Source organism: Ursus americanus, chromosome 5 (genome assembly GCF_024610735.1).
Source record: "Ursus americanus isolate L20-20 chromosome 5, mUrsAme1.1.p, whole genome shotgun sequence".
Taxonomy (NCBI): Eukaryota; Metazoa; Chordata; class Mammalia; order Carnivora; family Ursidae; genus Ursus; species Ursus americanus.
The window spans coordinates 31,570,290-31,585,320 of NC_142131.1; the positions used below are offsets into that span (position 1 = coordinate 31,570,290).

Below are 15,031 nucleotides of genomic sequence, written 5' to 3' on the forward strand. Positions count from 1 at the left end.
TCTTTCTTTTTTTTTTTTTTGTAGTGATAACACTGAATATATACTTCCTTAGGAAATTTCAAGTAGACAGCATTGTTAACTGTAGCCATTCTATAAGCCCATTTAAGCCATAGAAATATCCTAGCTGAATATCAGCAGTTAAGATCTAAGCAATGAGAATTACCTATTCTAAGCTTAAAGTAGCTGATAGTCTTGGAGACTATTGCAGAAAGTTACTGTAATTTCTCCAGTTTAGTCATAAATAATTCAGATTATTTGGTTCAACTAAAAAAGATCTTGTTTTATTGACCAATTCATCAAATGATACGATTGGTAAAAGTCCATTTGTGAGATGTTTGTTACCTGAAATTTTATATCTTCCTTGAACTGCATTATTAGAATTATGTGAACTATATGAATAATCTGACTGAGAACAATAGGGTTTTTTTTTAATTTGAGGCACAAAAAGAGTAGAGTATTGACTGATACCTATGAACTATTTCTGCAATTAATAGAGAGTGGGTTGCCCCACTGTGATGTCCACAACTTATATACTGTCTTAAAATGTGTTAAAGAAGCTAACACATCTAATTGGAGGATCAGAACACAAATCAGGGTTCTTAAAAAGACAAATCACCATAGCTGTGTAATAGAAGAGGCATATTTAGTTACTGTAAGTTACTTCTCCTGTTTAACCTTAAGCATATGGGATATTAAAAAAAATACATTTACGGCAAAAAGATTGCTGACTTAGCCATTTCTAAGACAGATGATTCCATTTAGTCCTAATCCATAGTCCTTAAAAATCTGGAAAACTGATTTCTTTTTTGCCATCACGGAGTAGATAAAAATGAGACGACTCACTAGAGAAAAAGGGATAGATGGCTGTTCAGTTACTGAAGTTGTAATGAGGTACTTGGTGCGTCATATACTATATATAGTCATCACATGCTCTTTCAGTTTTAAAATGTAATAGTTGATGAGTTTTAAAGTTGTGCAGGTCTATAGACAGCAATGCATATTCTAGTATATACTTCATAAAATGGTAATAGCAACTTAGATGATACTGTTGACAGAGAAAATACATAGCTCTTCTCATTATCACATGTATACATTGTGATGTGTAATAGCAGCTGGGAAGCATTTAATATTATGAAATTGATACATTTCTTTAATACACTCTTGATGTAGGGAAAACCAACCATTTTTGGCATGTTAACTCATACTCTTTAAACATATACACATTTATGGCCTTTTAATGTGAAAAGTATTGTTGGGTTTCTTTTCTTATGACTGCAGGAAGCATATGTACCTCATTTCTTACCCAAAGCTACCAACTGCCAGTTCTTGATACAATGTTTGTAAGAAAGAAATACCGAGGCAAAGATTTTGGGCTTCATATGCTGGAGGACTTTGTTGACTCCTTTACAGAAGATGCTCTTGGCTTGCGGTATCCACTCTCTTCTCTCATGTATACAGGTAAATTAAGTTAAAAAATGTTAAACTTGTCTCAGTCTCACTTCTGAGTTGTTTCTGCAGGGTATGGTAAATGTGCATATATCATTATTAACTAAATTTGGATTCTTTGGGTCCCTAAGGGCTTCATTTTGCAAATGTGTCCTTGTCTTATGTATATGGCTTTTTGGAGTTGTGGTGACTTTTTTAAAAAGTTGACATATAATTCATATATGATAACATTCACCCTCTTAAAGTGTATAATTCAGTGGTTTTTATTGCATTCATAGCTGTGCAACCATAACCAGTATCTAATTCCAGAACGTGCTCATTACCCCAAAAGAAACCCTGTACCAGCTAGTACTCACTCTTCATTCCCCCACTCCTTCATCCCCTAGCAACCACTGTTCTTTTTTCTTCTTTATGGATTTCCCCGTTCTTGACATTTCATATAAATGTAATCATGTGGTATGATTATATTATAAGCCCTTTTTGTCTAGCTGCTTTTATTTTGCATAAATTTTGTTAAAGTTCATCTATGTTGTAGAATGAATCAGTGCTTCATTCCTTTTTATGGATGAATAATATTCTGTTTTATGGATATGGTACATTTTGTTTATCCATCATCAGTTGATGGACTTTTGGGTTGTTTCCACTTTTTAGCTGTTATGAATAATGCTGCTGTGAACATTTGTATAGTTTTTGTGTGGACCTATCTCTGCACTTACGTGTGGATGGAATTGCTGGGTCATATGGTGACTCTATATTTAACATTATGAGGAATGCCAAACTGTTTTCCAAAGCAACTATACCATTTTACATTCCCATAAATAGTGTATGAGAGTTAGAATTTCTGCATATCCTCAACAACACTTGTTACTATCTTTTTGATTACAGCCATTCTTGTGGGTATAAAGTGGCATCTTATAGTTTTGATTTTCATTTGATGTTGAGCATCTTTTCATATGCTAATTGGCTATTTCTGTATCTTCTTTGGGGAAATGTATATTTAGATCCTTTGGCCATTTCTTTAGGTTCTCTATGGTAGCTTTTAAAATTAAAAAGAGAAAAGTAATTTCAGATGTATAAAAACATGTAAAGAATAAGACAACAAATACTCATGAACCATCCAACATGTACCATCCATGAGAAATGGATCACTGCCAGTACAGTTGTACACCTACCCAATTAGCTCACTCCCTTCCCTGAAATAAGCACTACCTTAATTTGGCATTTATTTTCCCCATGTATTTCTTAGACTTTTTCTTTTTGAGAGGTGGAGAGACGGAGAGAGAGACAGAGGTGTTCACGAATGCACATGCATGAGGGGCAGGGATGGGGCCGAGGGAGAGGAAGAGAGAGAACCTTAAGCAGACTCCTTGCCCAGCCCAGAGCCTCATGCGGGGCTCGATCTCACAACCCTGAGATCATGACCTGAGCCAAAATCACTTAACTGACTGAGCCACCCAGGTGTCCCTCTTAGACTTATAAAGGAGCCTGCTTCTCCCTCTCCTTCTGCAACCCCTCCCTGCTTGTGTGTTCTCTCTCAAATATATAAGAAAAATCTTAAAAAGAGCTTTATATAAATGACATATACTGTATGAATTCTCCTACAGTTTGATTTGTATATTTATGAGATTCATTCCTGTGGATTCACATAGCTCTGTTTATTCATTTTCAGTGCTGTTTAGTATTCCATTGTATGAGTATACCATGTGATACTTAAAAACTGTTGGTGAATTTATATGTGCATTTATAAATGTAAATCCCAAACTACTGCTTTTCTCTTAATGAAGTAAGATTTAATCCTGGAAGGTAATTTACTTGAAAACTTCATTAAAATGTAATTTACCATTGATTTTAATCTAACTGGAGATGTTTATTTCCACTAAAAATATATTTTTGTTCTAAGTTTGCTCCCCCTTTTTAATATCAGAAATTCAGAAACAAGAACCAAGTGTTGTGTGCCCATCCTGAATTATAGTTTCTGTGTAGACCCATACATGAGAAAAGCATGAACCCTGTATACAACTGGATAATCTGAAAATGGCTTTATCCTTAAAATCTAATTACAGCTTTACTGAATTTGGGAAGGAATGTAAACACACCCACTGTAGGCAGAATCTCTTATTACTTATTCTTTTTTGGGGTGCCTGGGTGGCTCAGTCAGTTGGGCAGCTGCCTTTGGCTCAGCTCTTGATCTCAGCATCCTGGACTCAAGCCCGTGTCAGACTCCCTGCTCAGTGGGGAGTCTGCTTCTCCCCCTGCCCCTTCCCCCTGCTTGTGTACTCTCTCTCTCCAATAAATAAATAAAATCTTTTTAAAAAATACTCTTTTCTGGCGCTCCTGGGTAGCTCAGTCGTTAAGCCTCTGCCTTGGGCTCAGGGCGTGATCCTGGTGTTCTGGGATCGAGCCCTGCATTGGGCTCCTTCACTGGGAGTCTGCTTTTTCCTCTCCCACTCCCCCTGCTGGTGTTCCCTCTCTCGCTGTCTGTCTCTCTCTCTCTGTCAAATAAATAAATAAATAAATAAAATCTTTAAAAAAGATAGTCTTTTCTAATTCTAATGATACATTGAATACCAAAAGAATTACAGGTGTATGTCTATTTTTGCATAGTCCAAGTGTGCTCTAACTCCTCTTATCCTTCAGTTTAGGCAGGAGATTGCCTGATAATATTTTATTGATCTCATTTGTATAATTTTATGAATAAGACTCTTTGAAGTGTGAAAATGAAGGAATATATTGAAAATAGAAAAATTTTAGACTATGTGTGGCATCTCCATTTTCTGTTTCTTGCTCTTCCTATCTGTCTTGTACAATGCTTATTATATTTGAAGAACTTGGATTTCCATTTGATTTTCTCTTACAGCTCAATTAGTAGTTCCTTGAGGCTGCTAGATGTCCAGTATTCTTTGGTGGTCTTGAATTGTTTTCATGAATATTTTTAATGATTTAGAAAAGACCATAGTGTTGTATATTGTGAGCTTTAAAAAGAGAATTTATTCATTCCACAAATAGGTGACGAGTGCCAAGTATGGATGGGCTTGATCTCAGGCATGAGTAGATGATTAACTACGAGAAGTTAATTTATACAGTACTATTGTGTACCGGTACCTAAAGACATGGAATGAATAAGGTCTCATGAATCTTACCTGTTGGGAATTTATCCTGGTGTACTTTTTGAGGTACAGGTCCAACTTTATTTTACCTGACAGGTATATGGTTGCTCTAGTATTATTTGTTGAATAGTTTATCTTCACTGATTTGCATTTATATCTATATCAGGTCGGCAAACAGTGGTCCACTGACCTTCTAATTCTTTTTGTAAATAAAATTCTATTGGAACACAGCTTTTCATTCATTTACATATTGTCTGTGGCTTCTTCTGCACTAAAATGTCAGAGTTGGTTATGACAGTGCCCATATGGCCTGTAAGCCTAAAATACTTAACTGTCTGCCCCTTTAAGAAAAAGTTTCCTAACTCTTAATCTAGATCATACATTAAATTTGTATATGTATATGTTTGAGTATATTTGGTTTTTTTTTTTTTTTAAGATTTTATTCATTTGAGTGGGGGGGGGAGAGAGTGAGCACACAAGCTCAGGAGCAATGGGGGGGTGTGGGGAAGGGAGAGGGAGAAGCCGACTCCCTACTGAGCATGGAGCCTGATGCAGGGCTTATCCTAGGACCTGATCCTGACCTGAGCCAAAGGCAGACGCTCAACTGACTGAGCCACCCCAGTGTCCCAATTTTTAAAGACTTTATTTTTAAGTAATCTCCACATGCAATGTGGGGCTCAAACACACAACCCCAAGATCATCAAGAGTTGCATGCTCTACTGACTAAGCCAGCCAGGTGCCCCTAGTTTGCTTAAATTTGGGGGGGGGCTATACTATATATAACATAGTATTTATCATTCGAACTATTTGTAGTTGTGCATCAGTGGTATTAGTCACATTCACTCTCTGTCTTTGTGAATTTGCCCATTCTAGATACCTCATAGAAGTGGAATCATACATGGGGGCGCCTGGGTAGCGCAGTCGTTAAAGCGTCTGCCTTCGGCTCAGGGCGTGATCCCGGCGTGCCGGGATCGAGTCCCACATCGGGCTCCTCTGCTGTGAGCCTGCTTCTTCCTCTCCCACTCCCCCTGCTGTGTTCCCTCTCTCGCTGGCTGTCTCTCTGTCACATAAATAAATAAAATATTTAAAAAAAAAAAAAAAAAAAAGAAGTGGAATCATACAATATTTGTTGTTCTATGCGTGTCTTATTTCACTTAGCATAGTATTTAAGAACCATCCATGTTGTAGTATATATCAAAATTTCTTTCCTGGGGTCCCTGGGTGGCTCAGTCGGTTAAGTGGCTGACTCTTTTTTTTTTTTTTTTGAAGATTTATCTATTTGAGAGAGAGTGTGTGAGAGAGTAGGGAGGAGCAAAGGGAGAGGGAGAGAGAAACTCAAGCGGATTCTGCACTGAGCATGGAGTCCTATGCGGGGCTTGATGTCACATGACCTGAGCTGGAGCCAAGAGTCAGACATTCAACTGACTGAGCCACCCAACCACCCCACAGCTGACTCTTGATTTTGGCTCCCGTCACAATCTCGGGGTCATGGGATCAAGCCCTATGTCTGGATCTTTGCTCAGTGGGGGGGTCTCCTTGAGAATTCACCCTCTGCCTCTCCCCCTGCTTGTGCATGCTCTCTCTCTCTCTCTCTCTCTCTCTCTCAAATCTTAAAAAAAATTCCATTCCTTTTTGTGGCTGAATATATTTTTATTGTGTGTACATGTCACATTTTATTCATTCATCCATTCGTCTTCTGATGGATGGACAGTTGGGTTCTTTCTACCTTTTGGCTATTGTGAACAATGCTGCCATGGTCATTGGTATACAGATAACTGTTCGAGTCCCTGCTTTCTGTTCTTTCGGATATATAGCTGTGAGTGGAATTGTGGAGTTATATGGTAATTCTATGTTGAACTTTTTGAGGAATTGGCAAACTATTCCACAGAGGCTGCATCATTTTGTTTAATGTGTTTTTAAACTTTTTATGTGATACCATTTGTACATACACTAACTTGTTTTTTTTACTGATCTTTTTAATAGATTTATCATTGTTAATATATAGCTGTAATTTGTTGTAGCTTCTGTGTGGTGTTTTATTGTATACATTTTATAATTTATTCATGTATCCCTTAATGATGGGCTCTTAGGTTGAACTCCCCACGCCTGTTTAAAAACAGCCCTGTGATGAATATTACAGAAGTCTTCTTGTGCATATGTGTAAGTCATTAGGGTATATACCCAGTAGTAGAATTGGAGCATACAATATGTCTTTTCAACTTTACTAACTATTGAAAAATTATTCTCACACCAGGAGAATGTAGTTTCCATTTTCCTTATTCTTTGGATGCTTGGGTTATCTGATAGGTGTGAAAATGGTATCTAGTTGTTTCATCTTGCATTTCCCTGGCAGCTAGTGAGGTTTGCCATCTTTACCTTTGTTACGTGAGCTTTCAGGTTTCATGATGTGTAAATTTCCTTTTCATAGCATCTGCCAGTTTCTTTTGGGGATCATTTTGTCTTTCTAATTCAATTTTAGGATTTTTAATATGCTGAGAATACTAGTCCTTTGTTTTATTTTGAGAATCCCCTGTGTCTTTATGGTATCTTTTTAATATAAAACTATGCAGTCCAGTACAGCAGTCACTAATATAAATTAGATTTAATTTCAGTTTAATTAAAATTAAATTTAACATTCATTCAGTAGCCACATGTGGCTAGTGGCTACTGTATTGGGCATTGCTAATACAGGACATTTCCATCATAGTAGAAAGTTCTCTTGCACAGTTCCTGATAGTAAGTTTAAAACTCTAAGAAGTTTATCATAATATTTCATTATGGAATATGATTTTTGTATCTTTCATAAGAAATCTTTTAGCACCGTTATGTCCGGGAGGTATTATCTTATGTTTTCCTTTAAACATTTTGCTTTTCCTAGTAGATCTTAGAATCCATCTAGAATTTAATTTTGTGAATGGTGTTGATGTGAGGTCAGGATCCAACTTTATTTTCTTCTATATGGATTTTTGTTCTAGCATTTTTATTTTGATAGTTGATCTACTCTGCACTGAGATGTAATGCCTCCTCTGTTATTTGCCAGGTTTTTAGTGTATGTGTGCTTCTTTCCTGGTGGGCTTTTCCCCCCTGGTATTTTAATTTTTCTTTTTCCTTTTCTTCTTCTACTTCTTCCATATCCTTTCTTAACCCTTTCTTCCTTCATTTTGCGTTTGGTGTCAAGTTTTGACAAGTTCCCTTAAAAAATAAACTTGTTGGGAATGTTTAGAATTTCATGGAATTTACCAAATAATTGGTTAGAGTTGGTGGTTATATATTATTGAATCTAGTAATCATTTTATTCTAATTTTATTCCCCGTGGTAATATTTAGTAATCTTCTCCTTAAAGGTGAAGCACATCTTCTAATAGGATTTTTATTGTTTGTTTATGTTAAAATTTTCATTAGCGAGACTGATGTGTAATTGAGTTGCATTAGTGTTACGTATGCTAGCACCGTTAAGTGAGTTGGGCAGTTTACTTTCTGTCTTCTTTCTGTTTTCCAAAACAGTTTATATTTGGGATTTCTAGAAAATTCTAAATGTATTTTTCAGCTTGCAAGCAGTACTTTGAAAAGTATCCAGGAGACCATGAACTCCTGTGGGAGGTTGAAGGTGTTGGACACTGGTACCAACGAATACCGGTCACCAGAGCATTACAGAGAGAAACATTTAAAATTACAGGTAAGAATTACAGGTTTCAGGTTGGAACACACGTCAGGCTTAAAGAGCAGAGCCTTTTAATGTTTGTGTCTCTTAGTCCAGAGTTACGGTATATTGTAGTGTGACCTCTCTAGTAACAGACCCTCTTTCTAAAGTTGAATTTTTGTTATGTATTAACATTTGATTTATTAATAATAAGAGGACCTAGAATTATAATAGCCCAGCAGAATCTAACATTCTAGGAATTGGTGGGTAAGAAGGAAACACAAATACTGAATCAGCATAGAATAGGCATCACAGAATTAAAGAGTAGTCCCTGGTCTCATGCATCTTTCCTCAAAGTCACTAAATACAGATTAACACTTTTATAATTGCAAGATTTCATTATAAGATATTGGTGAAGGAGATATTCCACACCTAGATTTTCAGCACCCTTCTGTTCAGGATGCTATTCAGGGCTTTTATGAGAATCGGTACAAATCATGTTACAGTTAAAACCAAATACTGATTGGGTTACAATTTTTAAAATTCTTCTATACACAGCAGTTTCTCAAAATGAAGCTAAAAGACCTATGTCTGGAGAATATGGTCTTGCATCTGTTCCAGAATATGAAGCAGAAACTGAAGACAATCAGTCTAGTGAGATGCAGCTAACTGTAGGTACACTGTATGTTTATTGTAGGAAATAATAATTTTTCTGTTCTTTAAACTAGATTCAGCTAATATTTAATTTTGTAAATGTTAAAGTTTATTCATCAAGGTATGTAATTTAAAAATTTTTACTCTGTTAGTTTTCTTGGTATCTCCTGTTAATGGCTTACTAAGGACTTAATTTTCTTTGAAAAATAATTTGGAATCACACAAAATAACATAGAAGAAAATAAAAATCTGTAATCCCACTACCCCAGATATAGCAACTGTTAACATTTTTGTATTTGTATTTAATATATATTATAAAACATGTATATGCATACATATTTGTTTTCTGTTATGCTGCTTCTGTTTTTTCCTCCATCAATATAATATTGTAAGCATTTTCCATGGCATTATTGTTTTAAAACATAATTGTTAAAAAGCAGCATACTATTTATTATATGTAAATACCATTGTTTATTTCTTTAACATATTATACTTAAGTGTTTTGCTAAGTGGCCCAGCAGTGAACACATTTATACATGCATCTTTTTGCCTATCTAATTCTTTCTTTGCACTGGTAAAATTTTAGAAGTGAAATTAGAAATAGGTCAAAGGTTATGAAGTTGTTGTGGAAAGTTTTGAGTCTATATATGCTAGGTCTTTGTAGAATGTAATGCACTTCGAAAGTACTAGGTGAACCTTTCAGGGACAAGTGCTTTGGGGAATTATTTCTGCCGCTTTTTCTTGCCTTAATTAGCGTGAGTGTCGACTGAACTTTTTGGAAACGTTTTTAAGGATGATGTAAATCATGTAATTATCTGTAGGGAGGTAGATTTTTTGTTTTTATAAGCCTGGGTTTGAATATATTGTGGTCCAAATTCCTCAGATATAATTAAATTTATTTAGCATTGGTCATACATCATAAAATCAGGGAATGTAGAAAAAATCTTTTCCCAAAACGTGATGAGAGCAATGATTTACCTTAAGAATAAGCCAAATAATTTTAAATGGGTTGTGTAAATGAGAATAAACCGTGTCATAAGGTTGGCAGCATAAATTCAATTTTCTTTCATTTTAGAAATTCATTTTCTTCAAATTACTTTAAGATTTTAATTAGTTCAAGGAGAGTATTTCTCCCATTAAACTATTTTATCTCTCTTTTTATTGCTAACCACATGGGAAGTGGTCTTGTTTGTTTATTTTAATTAACTGTTTTTAGCTTTAGTGAGGTATAATTGACAACAGTTGTACCTATTTAAGGTGTACAACTTGAGGTTTTGAGATAAATTGTGAAACAATCACTATATGATTTATTCTAGGTGGTGATGGTATTTCTACTTGCTTTTTCCTATTTGGCAACTTAAACATTACATGTACTTCTCTTATACTCTTTGTACCTTTTTTTAATTCTTATTTGTGTGTTAACCTTGTCTAGTTCAACTACAGGCTTCTTGAAGACAGGATTTTTGTCTTATCTGTCACAGTTCATCCTGGTTTGTGTCCTGTCAGTAGTCTCTGTGCCTACTGTGTTGTAGGGTTTCCTTAAGTGTATGATGAATAGTAGTTTATATAATAAAGTAGATACTGTGGCAAGCACTGGAGGTACAAAGAAATGGTTCTTACAAGCATGGGATAAGTAGGTGGTCCGTTATCAGAAACAGATAAATAAACTACAGGATTATAATTTCCTTAGTAGAGCATATGGCAAGTGATCGAAGGTACATAACAGAGTATGAGTAACTCTACCCAAGGAGTGGAATAGGTGAAGTAGCAGCCAAGCTGACTTTCAAAGGGAGGCGTGAGTTTTGTGACAAAGGTTAGGGTTTCCCAAAGGCTAGCATGTTAAAAAAACAAAAACAAAAACACAACCAAACAGGTGTGAAAGAAAATGGCATGTTTGGTATGTAAGACGTATTTGGTTTTGAAGAGGTTGAGAGTTTATATTCTAGGCAGTGATAAACCATTAAAGGTTTTGTTTTTGTTTTTGTTTTTTAAAGCAAAAGAACACAGTTTGTGATTTGGAAGCATCTTTGTCATCAGATTGGAGGGGATTACAGAGCATGTGATTAGAGCAAGGGATACCAGGGATGAGGCTCTTGGAATAATTCACATTAAAGATGATAAAGGCCTAAACTAAAGCATCGGTAATACAAAGGAGGGGGCAGTTTTGAGAGATTCTTCAGAGTCTCAGAATTGACAGGCTTTGCAGTTCACTGAATGAAGGTTAAGAAGAAATCATTACTGACTCACAGGTTTTTGGCCAGAATGGCCGACTGAACTGTTATTGCCATTAACCAAGACAGAGAATAATATTGGGAAAAGATAAGAGTTCAATTTGGAACAGGTTGGTTGTGAAATTGGGATGGAGCACCCATATTTCCTTTGAAAAAGAGCTTTGGAAATCAGGAGATTAAATTGTAGATCTGGATTCATCAGCAGGTAGATGTTGAAGTAAAGGCAGTACATAAAATTACACAGGGAGAGCATGTGGGCAGAGAAGAGGAGATGGCTGAGGACAGGACTTGAGGAAACTCCAGTGAGTCACACTGTAACATGTTAGATGGCTCTGTAACGGCTCAGCCTCAGGATAACCCGAGGCTGTAACATCACCTTTTATTTTCTTCAGTAAATTTCCTTGAATGGTGAATAGTGAATACAAAAAGTACTATTTGAAAGGCGTTTCACAAGATTTTCTTTGACACCGACTAAAGTGAATTCATAGGGAGAAAAAAAATGATCTAAAACTCTTGGTTTTAATCTGTATTTCTGTTTTAGATTGACTCTCTAAAAGATGCCTTTGCAAGTACTTCCGAAGGTAAGAAATTCAGCTAATCTACCAGTATTTGAGATGCTTAGAATTGAGGGGCGGGAGATGTCTGTTAGAGTGAGTGAAGACTTATCCCACTCTAAGATCTAGAGCTGAGTTATAATGCCACCACTACCACTGGTCTTGCCTTGTGAGCAAAGTAAGCTCTCATATACCTCTTTCCTCATTTCTTTACCTGTAAAACAGGGAGAGTGGTGTCGTTCCAAGATTATTGGGAGAGAATATAAGTAAAAATGCAAAAATACATTGCAGAGCTCAGGGCAGTATGGAAATGTGGGGAATGAATAATGTGAGACTGACACTGTTTTTTGGCCTGATATAAGCGAGAGAAAGAAATATGTAATTGTGGGAGTGTATGTAAGCCAGCATAGTTCTTACATTTCTGTGTATTGTAACAGATAATCCTTTTAAGACACACTGAATTAATTGTAGTACTGCTGTTTTTTCTCAGGTCATGATAAAACACCAGTTTCCACTCGTACTCGAAGTAGTCATCTGAAGCGGCCAAAGATTGGGAAGCGGTTTCAGGATTCTGAATTTAGTAGTTCTCAAGGAGAAGATGAAAAGGTGCCCCAGACTTCACCTACAGCTTCAATAAACAAGTAAAGTGTTGGTTATTTTTCTCTCATCATTTTGTTCTTCTTATTTTCATATATTTTTAAAAGATTTTATTTAATAGAGAGCCTAAGTGGGTGGGGGGCAGAGGCAGAGGGAGAAGCAGACTCCCCACTGAGCGCAGAGCTGGATGCGGGGCTCAATCCTAGGACCCTGGGATCATGACCTGAGTGGAAGGCAAATGCTTAACCAACTGAGCCACCCACGTGCCCCTTCTTATTTTCCTATTATTAGTGTTCAGTATTTAAAGTGGAAGTTATTATATTGCTGGTGTATGAGTTAGTGCTTAAATTCTTCTGCAGGATTGCTGATCGTACTCACTTTGATGTATTACAGGGAGAAGGTGCTAGTAGGAAAGTAAAATAAATCCACAATTTAATCTCTCATGTTTGAAAATCAGGAGAATATTCTAGTGATTATATTATCCCAACTTTGATAGTAGCTATAGTTTTTAGTAAATGCTGAGATTTAGTCAATTTTTTAAAAACCCTAAGTTTATTTTATAACAGATTTATTTTGCTGGGTTGTTGGCTATAACACAAATTAGCGATAACTGTAAGTGGTTCAGTCCCCTCCTCTAGGAACTTAACAGCCAGTTGAATCAACAGAACACTTGGGTCAAAACTTTATCCTCTATCTTCCTTGTAACCTTAAAGAAAGCAAGATTTCAAATTTTATAGGAAAACTAGACTTTTTTGTCCTAATAGTCCTACCCGTTGTTCCTGAGTTAACCATTCATAGGTTTGCCATTTTATCTGTGAAATTATTTTATTCAAGTAGAAAATTCTGTACCTGGGGCGCCTGGGTGGCACAGCGGTTAAGCGCCTGCCTTCGGCTCAGGGCGTGATCCTGGCGTTCCGGGATCGAGCCCCACATCAGGCTCCTCCGCTATGAGCCTGCTTCTTCCTCTCCCACTCCCCCTGCTTGTGTTCCCTCTCTCGCTGGCTGTCTCTATCTCTGTCAAATAAATAAATAAAATCTTTAAAAAAAAAAAAAAAAAAAAGAAAATTCTGTACCTATGCTCATTTTATTATGTAAATAATTTTAAATTTGGATAATTGAGTATTTATGTAAATGTTTTATTTTAGTGAAAAATTCGTGTTAAAGGCAGCTATTAACTAAATATTTAAATCTAGTAATTTGTGAAAAGATAAGAGGTTAAATAATTATAGTTTTCTTCCTGTGTAACATTTTGATGTAATTCCCTTTCCAGAAGGGAATATAACTGTGTATTTTATATTGAACATCCCAGAATTATTGTGGAATTGTGTTTGTTTTTCATAAATAGAACAGTAACAGTTAAGACTAAATGCTTGAATGTTTACTTAGCAGCTATTATGAAGAACAAATGTCATCTTTTCCCTTGAAGAATTGACTGCCCGATGGTTTCTAATTCACTAGCTATACCTGTGACGCAGGTTAAGATCACTGCAGGTGGATTGTGATGGTACAATAATAGAAGTACGAAACAGTGTAGATGCGGAGGAGAGATTTGATTGAATCTAATTGAGGGGATAGAGAGATTTGGCATTTGGACCAGGGCTTGAAAGATAAGTTGAATCTCAACAAGCAGAGTTGAGAGAGAAGATGTTCTAGTCCAGGAGTCCACAAACTGTGGTCTGTAGATCAAATCTGACCCACTACCTATTGTTGTAAATAAAACTTTATTGTAACACTTCCATATTCTTTAGCTTACATGTTTGTATGGTTGCTTTTGTATTACAGTGGCAAAGTTGAGTAGTTGTTCAGAGACCATATGGCCCATAAAACCTAAAGGAAAAGTTTGTTGACCCCTGATGTATACCAGGGTTGTCCAGAGAACTTATTATGGTGATGAAAATGTGCTTTATCTGCCCTGCCCAAAATGGCAGCCCTACTTAGTATGCCCATTGAGCACTTCAGGTATGGCCAGTGTAGCTTAGGAACTGAATTTTTAATTTCATTTAATTTTAATTAATGTTAATTATGACATGTGTTGTGGCTACTGTGTTGCACCATGCAGATACAGCGTGAGCAAAGGCAGAAAGCTGAGAGGAATATTAATAAGGATAACTGATGTGTAATGTGAATGTTACCATCTAGTAGGAAATAAAAATACGAGAGTCTAGGTCCAGGCCAGCAGGCATTGTGGCAGCATGAGTGACTCATCGAACTATTTGGCAATGTGATGAGCAAGAAGGTCTCCTTTGCCTGGTGGATGAGGCCCAGCAGCATAACTCATGCAGGGGGAAGCAAGCAGCCATACTGTGAGCAGACCCATGAGGAGGTACTGTCCCCCAGGAATTGGGCCCTTAGTCTACTAGGCTTCATGAAGAACTAAATGTTGCCAACAACCGCATGAAATGAGAGTTTGGGGTGGTCGGAGGGAGCACTGCCAGTCAGACCTTCAGACGAGACTGGGTTAATTGCAACTCCATGAGACCTTGAGCCAGAGGTACCCAGCTAACCCACACCTGGATTCTTCTTTTTTTTTTTTTTTTTTAAAGATTGTATTTATTTATTTGACAGAGACAGCCAGCGAGAGAGGGAACACAAGCAGGGGGAGTGGGAGAGGAAGAAGCAGGCTCCCAGTGGAGGAGCCTGATGTGGGGCTCGGTCCCAGAACGCCAGGATCACGCCCTGAGCCGAAGGCAGACGCTTAACGACTGTGCCACGCAGGCGCCCCCACACCTGGATTCTTAACCCACAGAAACTAGATAGTAAATGTTCTATGATTTCAGGTGTTAAAAACTATAGATTTAGTTAT

General features: G+C 36.7%; 1 protein-coding gene across 2 annotated transcripts in view; it reads left to right on the forward strand.

The window, feature by feature from the left end:
* Positions 1-15,031, forward strand: part of FAM169A (family with sequence similarity 169 member A) — a 61,639-nt gene that overhangs the window by 38,277 nt on the left and 8,331 nt on the right. For both annotated transcript variants that reach the window (XM_087862078.1, XM_045809832.2), the window contains exons 6-10: positions 1,279-1,458; positions 8,100-8,228; positions 8,751-8,863; positions 11,619-11,658; positions 12,122-12,272. In XM_087862078.1, coding sequence (XP_087718204.1) covers positions 1,279-1,458; positions 8,100-8,228; positions 8,751-8,863; positions 11,619-11,658; positions 12,122-12,272 — 613 coding nt within the window. The remainder of the gene's footprint in view (positions 1-1,278; positions 1,459-8,099; positions 8,229-8,750; positions 8,864-11,618; positions 11,659-12,121; positions 12,273-15,031) is intronic.